This window comes from Nicotiana sylvestris, chromosome 12 (genome assembly GCF_000393655.2).
Source record: "Nicotiana sylvestris chromosome 12, ASM39365v2, whole genome shotgun sequence".
Taxonomy (NCBI): domain Eukaryota; kingdom Viridiplantae; phylum Streptophyta; class Magnoliopsida; order Solanales; family Solanaceae; genus Nicotiana; species Nicotiana sylvestris.
Window position 1 is genome coordinate 145,034,942 of NC_091068.1, and position 9,095 is coordinate 145,044,036.

Consider the following 9,095-nt stretch of genomic DNA (forward strand, 5'->3'; position numbering starts at 1 on the left):
TAAATCCGAAAAAATCCGAATAATCCGAAAACCCGAGAAAAACCGAGATTGAAAAATCCGAGTTTTATTGGTTTGGTCTTTAAATTTAATAATCTGACACAATTGATTTGGTTTGGTGATTGTAAAATCCGAACTAACCCGACCTATGTATACATCTAGGTCACGGGAGCCGTAAAATAAGCCACTGATGCCTGCATCAGGATAGGCTGCCTATATGACATCACTTGGGGTGCAGTCCTTCCCCGGAGCGTGAACACAAAATACTTCTTGTACCGGACTGCTTTTACTCATCTCGAACCACTTCATATAAATCCTTGATGCATATCATCCTATATAAAGCAACTAAATGTTCCTCTTTCACCAACACAGCATATTATTTGGGGCGCCGTGATTTTATACATGCTCAAATGAACCAAGAAACAGTCGCAACATATATCAAGAAACCTTTAAGAACGATAACTAAAACATATGGTTTTACCAAAAATTTATTATCCAAAGATAGTATAAAGTAGTGAACCCTTTCTACCATTCTATAAATGAAGCAGGAAATATTTTTCAACCAACAAAATCATGAAGCAGTTGCCCTCCAATAATATTATTATCTCTTCCTAACTGACGATTTTGTGTTTCAAAGCCACCAAACATGAATCCTTCGTTATTTTCATCGATACCAAAACGTCGAGCTGCATTTCTTGGAAAGGATCCTGATAAACCAATACTCACATTATTGTTCTGATTAAGTCCCAATGTTAACGACACTCCGCCATTTCCAGCTGATGCAGTACTCATTTGATCAACTACTCCAGCACGAGAATGAGGCGAAAAATTGTCATATGATAAATTCATTGTCTCCTGATCATCACCTCCTAAATGAGTTTCACTTGGATCATTATTTCTTGTTCTCTTTGATGGAACATCATGAAATTGTTGTGAAGACGTGGATGGATGTTCAGATGGAAGTGAATTACTAGTTGGAAAATGTTCGATGGGATTGCTGTTGTTGTTTTGTCCCTCTTTTTGTGAAGCTGCTTTCTGAGCTTGCCTAGTTTCAAGATTGTGTATCTCTTCTACCATAGGCTTCCATAGTCTAACTCTTGCGTTGATGAACCAGTTAGAAACCTGATCCATTAGTAAAATATTGAATTAGATAAGGTAGATGCAAGCAAAAAATGTCTAACTATTATATATATACTGACAGTGTAAAAGAACTTTTTACATCGTCAGGTCAACAAAAAGATAATTATAGGTAACTTGTCATAAAAAGTGAGATTAGTTACCTAAAAAATACAGACAAGTTACATGTTAGGACAATGTAATATGGACTCGAAGTGTAAAAGTAAAATTTTGAAGAAATTTCTGCATCCTGCTATTTTAGAATGATATAATCAGAGTATATATCAATTTGAAAAATACACACCTGATTCCTTGAAAGACCAGTCTGTTTGGCCAACATTACTTTGTCAGAGTCGGTAGGATAACTGCAAATAGCATCAACACTAATGAGTTAAAAGTACAGAAAAAAAAAATCTCTAACTTTGCCAGATCACCGTCAAACAAGAAAAGTTAGAGAGCTAATTTGATTGTTAGAATTTTAGACAGCAAATTTCCTATTCTGCAATTTTTTATATTACATGTTGTTCCTTTGTGTCGATTATCTTATTATTTTGATGTCATTATTGTTTTTTTTTCTCCAGTATTTCCAACATGGCCTCTTCACTATAGTTTTTTTTTCTCAAACTTGCTTTGTTTTTTTTCATTGAGCCGAGGGTCAACCAGAAACAACCTCCTACCTAGTTGTGGGTTACACTAGGTAAGCTATTGTAATTTAGACAGCAGATTAAAGTATTCTCAAGTTCACTAGAAGGAAGCTCAACTCCAATAAAATGCCTGCAGGACAAGGGTACTTATATCTGTTTTTCGACATACATCTATTCCAGAACAGTTTTCACTTACAACTCCATACTTGCACCTTTTTAAAAATACACGAACAAAGCCATTAACAAATAAACGCATCCTTACACAAATACTTGTTGTTTCCTAATTGTAAACTAAGTAGATGAACAGCAACTACGGAGGGTGGTGAGTACGTAACCTTACCCCTACCTTATGTAGGTAGAGATGTTGTTTCCGATAGACCATCGGCTCAAAGCAAGCATACATAAACACAACAGTATAGAGAAAGAATGCAATAGTGAAACAGTCAAAGAAGCAGTAACAATAGCAAGATAATAGAAAAACCAAAACAAAAACAATATCAATAGTAATAGAAATCTAAGAATATGGAGATGAATAACGTTACTACTACTAGAATGAAAGGAAAGTTCGACTGCTTACTAATCATCTGTCCTAATACTCAACCTCCATCCTCTTATCAAGAATCACGAACATAGTTTATTAATTCAACATGTACAAAGTTGCCATGATTGTAACTACTATGCATTGACAGTGTATAACTCTTTTACACAATCAAATAAGATGACCTACAGCAATATGCAACTCTCTAAAATAAGCCTAAGTTGATAATACAGAAATAAACTCTCTATAATAAGCCTAATTCTATGGTATAGAAGATAAAGTAAATGGCCAGCTATGATAAGTTAAAATGCACTTACGCGTAAAAATTAATTATATCAGTGTATTCAAGTTAAATACAACTGATATTACTTACGGGTGCAAAAAATGGTCAAACAACCATGCCCTGAGAACAGTTACAGCACGTTCCGGTAGCCCTCTTTGTGGTCGCCAAACAGGCTGATGATCAACAAATCCAGCATTATGAATTGCTTGTCTTTGGCAATAAATGCCTTTCCCTGCAGGATTTCCAGCTCTTGGGATTGTATCACTTTCACAAATTTGAGATTTGCCTGTGTACTGCAGTTGGTCAGTGATGGCATTTTTAAGGCACCTAAAGTGTTTGGACAAAGCTTTTAGAGATAGTTTTGCAAATGGCGAGGCATTCCCAAGTCCAGGAACAGATTCAAAAGATGCCATAACTGCTTGTAGTTGTTGATAATACTGCTTATATCTTCTGTAAACCTGATGGAGATCACCCAAAAAAGATTTGTCAAGAATACAAGGAGAGATTTCCTTAATATCATAGGTACTTTTAGTTTGAAATCATAAGTGATGAAAAAGTTTGTCTGAATAGCTTAGGTATACTTTTTTATAATTGTGAACAATGGGTCCACTACTCAATCTTTAATTTCTTCACTTACATACCAGGATTTAATCTGCTATAACGTTCGTACTCATGATATGCGCGTAAACCCCCACATCATGCGTTGTAGTGACACTCTAGGCAAACCTCATATTGACAAAATACGGGAGGAACGCTGGATATATAAGTTGATAAGTCCTAAACCCTATTAACGCATTTTAAAGCCGTGTCGGCCTAGGTCAAAAGTGGACAGTATTACTAGTGGGCTGGATCATTACATATGGTATCAGAGTCACTCCGCATGCAACCTTGAGCGATGGTGAGGAAAACCTCAGCGAGGACGCTGAGTCCTAAGAGGGGTTATGTGACACCCTAGGCAAATCCAACATCGACAAAACACGAGAGGAATGATGGATATATAAGTATATAGGCTTTAGATCCCAATGATGCATTTTAAAAAGGTGCGAGCATTGGCTCAAAGTGAATAGCAACACTAGTGGGCTGGACTTTTACACACTCTTAACACTAGACCAAAGCCCAAGGCTAAGTATGAAGACTTTTTATAAGCCATAAATATAAGAGTGAAGTTGCTATATATACAAAATTAAGTTGCCTAGAACAACCCATAGTTCATACTTCATATCACATTTGAGACTGGAGAATTATCAGATAAATATCAAGTGTATTGAGCAATTGATAACTGGCATAAAAGTCAATCAAGATAGTGATTCCATTGTGCTCGAATGGCTTTCTGGAGCCCTTCAGATAAAACGAAAGCAGCAACTTCTACAAGTTGTTCGCTTTTGTATCAAGTTCATCAATTAAAATAACATAACAAGTTTAACTATCAGAGAAGAAAATACTTACACTTCAATTTACCTAAGTTAAAGATAATTTAGTACCTCTATGCTAAGTTGCTCCGACATGGTAGTTTAGGTGTTGTACCCTAGTATGGGTGTGAGTATTGGATCCGTACCGCATTTGGTCAAATAATTATGGGTACTTTGACCGCGGCGGGCGGGAAAATTCAAGATGAGATACAATTTGATTCTCGAAATCAGAACCAAAACTAGGGTAAATTTGAAGAAAATAGCATACCTATCTAGGAAATCAATCCTTCACTTATCTACAAGCTGAGAATAAAAAAGAAATCCACACTTTACAAGCTATACATAAGTATTCCACAAATTTTCTCACAATTTGGGTATATTTTTATTTTTTTGAATTATTTTAGCCGGATCTCCGCGCCCATATCCGTACTAAGATCCGTATCACCGAATCGTAGAATTTACATCTCGAAAGTCCAACCTCTAGATGTGTATTCGTGTCGAACACCCGCACCCCTATCCGAGCAACTTAGCCTCTATGGAATAAAAAGGATCATGAGGTGCACATTAATAAAATATGATTAACTCAAATGTAGGTTAGAGACATGGGGAAAAAATTGTTAATTTGGAAAAATAAGCTTAATTAAGATAATGGAGTTTTATTTTCCTGTCATACTTAAACCATGTAGTTTATGAAAATTTTAATAAGAACTTCATTTAGTCATTTCCAATCATTTAAAAAGGAAAATAAGAGGAGGAAAGAGGATTTTGAATAATTTGTCCCCATAGTAAATCTTTTCAGATAGATTCCCCAAATCTCTTCATCCACAATAAGGCCAAACTAAGTTTCATTATAACCTATATTGGAAACTCTTTCTAAATACTTGTCAGCCACTTTAAGGCACCAATCTTCGTGAATATATTCCCCTCAATCACTTTTTCCAAAAAGATGATTTAGTGATCGAACTTATATGCCTAAAAAGTATAGGCATCTAGATACCTATAATACAACCAAGACTCACCAAAATTTAATTATTTGTGCTAAGAGCATATATAAATATGGATCACTACAAATTGGATATTGCATGTTGGATAGACATTAAACCATAACTCTAGTCTTAAAGAATGAATCTACATTTGGTTACATAGTAACTACAGTGCAAGAAATTACTTTCTGAGTTTCTGTGAGGGAAACATCTAGTTTGTATCATAAGAGAGAAATTAATGGACACATTGGACACATTATCTCAAGATTAGAGTAGTAGAGTAGGTAGTTTAGAGTGTTCATAACAATAGTATTGACTCCCAGTCTCGCTTTCTGTTGGTAGTAGGTTTCTGTTGTGTTCTTTCATTGTTGATCACCTTACTATTTTGTTGTTTTAATCCAGCTTTTATATAGCTTTTTGGTACTGTCCCTTCTTGTTTATATTTTCATTAATGTGGTGCTTATATTTTCTTGAGCCGAGGGTCTATTGGAAACAACCTCTCTGTCCTAACAAGGTAGGGGTAAGGTTTGCATAGATACTACCCTTCCCAGACCCCACCGTATAAAATAATACTGGGCATGTTATCGTTGTTATATTATCTGAAGAAATTAAACCAAGCCTGTAAACCATATGGTGAAGAAAAATCTAAGACATAATGGTAAGAGTTAATCTCTATCTAATGTCACGTCATCTGAACTATATCTAAAGATAAAAATAATTTAGACAACCTGCTAACAACAAATTATATCACAGGAAAACATTGACTGAGCAGAACTAGGATTTAAAGTATATGAATAATGAATTTGCCATCGAACTTCTAGCTCATCTTATTTATTGGTTTAGCAATTTATATATATATATATATATATATATATATATATATATATATATATATATATTTATAACGAGTTTTCTCATACAATAGAGGGTCTAAGTAAAACATATAGGGGTCGTTTAGCAGAGTGTATAAGAATAATGCTGAATATGGTGTATTAGTAATGCATGTGTTAGTAATGCAAAGATTAGTTATGTAGAGATTATTTTTTATACATTGTTTGGTGTGATGTATTAAAAACTAAAATGCATTGCATAATTTTTAAAAAAATTAGTTGTTTACAAAAATGCCCTCTATATTCTTTAGTTTTAAAGGACTTTAAGGACAATTTGGTCTTTAGACATACTAATGCATGCATTGATAGCCTTGGTATTACTAATACCATGGTTTTGCTATGCATTAGCTATACACAGGATAATACCAAATAGGATGTATAACTAATGCTTGTATTAATTATACATAGATTGAAAAAGTGTACCAAACAAAGTATTACTAATACACAAAACTAATGCAAGCATTATTTTGTGTTATGAACTCTACCAAACGACCTCATAGAGTTCGTCCGAACTCGTACAAGTACTCTAACTCTCCACCCATAAAAAAGGACACTCATATGCACAAATTATGACGTAGAAAGCCTACCTTGATACCAATATCAGTGTATGCTACTATGACTCAAACTATTGCTCCAACGCTTCCTTGAAAGGGAAATATAATTCAATGGTACTAAACAAAAGCATCCATTCTTAAATCTCAAAAAAAATAAAAGGTACCTCATTAAGCATTGAAATTAACTTGGACTTGTTCCTCCTATGCTCACTTGCATCACCACATGAATATTGGGGATCATCACTTAAAGTTGCTTCCAGTGAAGGATCCATCACTATAAATCCATCATTAGCAGCTAAATTTTCAGCATAAATTCCCCTACCAACATCACAAAGTTCTTCTAACAATTGTTGTGCAGGTTTCAAGAATCTTGATCCCTTGAGAATTGAAGCATAGCCAGTGAATGGTCCAAGAGGAACAGTAGCACTACTACTCTTTGATGACATGTCATTAGTAAATATTGAAGAGTCATATCTTTGTAGGTTAAGCTCTAGAGGAAGATTACTACTACTACTTTGGTTGTAATGATGAGATGATGACAATGACAAAGACAAACCTTGACCTGTTGTAACATTATTGTTACTATTACTGTTGTTATTGTTATTAATAATAACATTAGTCTCAGGAGATGCAGCTACTGAAGAAAATGGTTCTTGTTTATATGCCACATCAACATCACCACCATGAAAAGATTGATCAAGAAACCTAAAATTTTGATGACTATAGAGAAAAGGGTTGCCACTAATTTCTTGAAAGGAAACACCAGATGATAATTGTGGATCCATGAAATTAACTCCTTTTTCTTTAGCATCAGAAACAAGATGGAAATCTGAGGGGATAAGTGAGGGATGATCAACAAAAGGAAGTAAACCAGAAGCAGAAACTCTAAGCCTATCTCTTCTGCTTTGTTGTGGGACATGATATGCTTCAAATCCCTCGGCCATATCTCACTGCAACTACAAAAAAGAGAAGCACTGTATTTTCTTGATATATTAAACAAAAACTGAGTAGACAAAGAGAGAGAAAGAGAAGAAGTCAGCAAAAGTGAAGAGATGGGATGAAATGAAAGGCTATTATTATTATATCTGATATCCCTTTCTCAGTTCTGAGAAAGAAAAACTGAGGATTTACTGTTTACTACCTCATCATATACATGCTACTCTTTAGTTTACAGCAGATTTGCTAAGAGAGAAATGAGAGGAGGGAGCAAGTTAACACACTAACAAGTTTTCTCTTCTTCTTCTTTTTGTGTTTTTTTCCTAAGAAAGTCACTTTCTTACAGACTTCCACTGACTGACCAATTAATGTAAGTGGGGTCAGGGGCTTCTTCGTTTAACTTACGGCATAGGGTGTGCAAGACTAGCCATCACTAATAATTGGCTTAGGTTTCCTTAGCAGTAATAACCCCAGATATTTTTCGGAACAGCCACACTGTATCCCAAAAAAGTACGAGACCTTTTGTTAAACCAATTAAATAAAAGATGATGGGTAAATTCGGCTAGAAATTCTGCTGCTACTATAATATCTGTCCGGTCCAGCTCTTTCCCTATATTTGTAAACTTTTCATTATGTTGATAAAGTACACGGAATTGGCCAACCGCAGAATCTCTATCCGCCACTTGCTACATCTCTTCGCTCCGAGCATTTATCGGGGCACGATAATACACCTTCGTCATCGAGGGGCCAAAGGACTGGTGGTGAAAATGGACGATAAGACCAATCGCAAGTTTTGGTTTGACTTTTTCTTCGTCAAAATCGAGCACGTGGTGGCGAACCCTGCTGGGTTTCCCGAGGAGTGGAACTTCTCCTGTAAGTATTTATGTTGACTGGTCGTTTAATGTCTTCCTTTAGTTACCTAATCGTTCTTTTATGGTGCAGTCGAGAAGGAGCCTCATGTGTTGGTCGCCGATATTCGCGACTGGGTGGCTTAGGTTTTGCCACACACGGTGGGGATCCGGGAGTGGTCGTCATTCAAGAAGAAGTTTGGGCCCCAATCTTCGTCGACCGATGAGTCCCGTTCTGATCCCCGGCCACCTCGACCTTAGTATCTTTTTTTCTTTTTTACTCACGTGATTTCCCTTGCTTTTAGGTCGAAAGGCTCCGAAGAAGGCGAAAGCTCCCACTCCCACTTTTCGTCAGTCGGGTACTGCGACCAGGTCTCTGACTGCTATGACTACATGCGAGTCTTTACGGACCGCTACTTCTTCTAAAGTCCTAGCTCTGTGTAGGCCTGTCCGTCGGGCGGCTGCCCCATCAACGGGGACTACGACTCCTCCTTTGCTGCATTTGGTGGATGAGTCGTCGACGAGCGATGAGGAAGCGATTCAGTTGAAAAGGCGGCGATTAGAGGTTGGCGGCGAGATAGCAAGGGGAAAAGGATCAATAGATAATAGGTGGTGAGCCCAAGCCAGTCGTGCCTGAAATCGGCGTGGCGTCGGACGCTAGGATTTCAGTTCTTGATGCTGAGATTGCTCCTTTTCCAGAGGTTGCCACGGTCGTGCCGAGTAATGATCCGTCGACATCCGAGCTAGTCGATGTTCCTTCCTCTACCGAGGAGGGGGAAAGAGGTGTGACCGTATATGATTTTGAATCCGGTTCTGACATCGACCCCGATGAGGAGAAGATGTTTGATGAGGGGCTTACTCGGGTTGAGGTGAAAACTGATAGATCTTCTCGTTCAA

The 9,095-nt window shown here is 36.7% G+C and overlaps 1 protein-coding gene across 1 annotated transcript; it reads right to left on the bottom strand.

Moving 5' to 3' along the window:
* Positions 1-433: 433 nt before the first annotated feature.
* Positions 434-7,619, bottom strand: LOC104244560 (BEL1-like homeodomain protein 9). The gene is made up of 4 exons (XM_070165452.1): positions 6,579-7,619; positions 2,669-3,036; positions 1,418-1,478; positions 434-1,119 (listed from the first exon to the last, which is right to left on the bottom strand). Exons 1-4 carry the CDS (start codon positions 7,356-7,358, stop codon positions 556-558), a joined length of 1,773 nt encoding a protein of 590 aa, XP_070021553.1. The 5' UTR covers positions 7,359-7,619; the 3' UTR covers positions 434-555.
* Positions 7,620-9,095: the final 1,476 nt, after the last annotated feature.

Bases quoted from the DNA above. Each gene is read 5' to 3' on its own strand.
- LOC104244560 (XM_070165452.1), bottom strand. From the start codon at position 7,358: ATGGCCGAGGGATTTGAAGCATATCATGTCCCACAACAAAGCAGAAGA. The intron at 1,479-2,668 runs GTAAGTAATATC...TGCTATTTGCAG, and splicing joins TTTGACCATTTTTTGCACCC to TTATCCTACCGACTCTGACA. The intron at 1,120-1,417 runs GTGTGTATTTTT...CTAATGGATCAG, and splicing joins CTGGTCTTTCAAGGAATCAG to GTTTCTAACTGGTTCATCAA.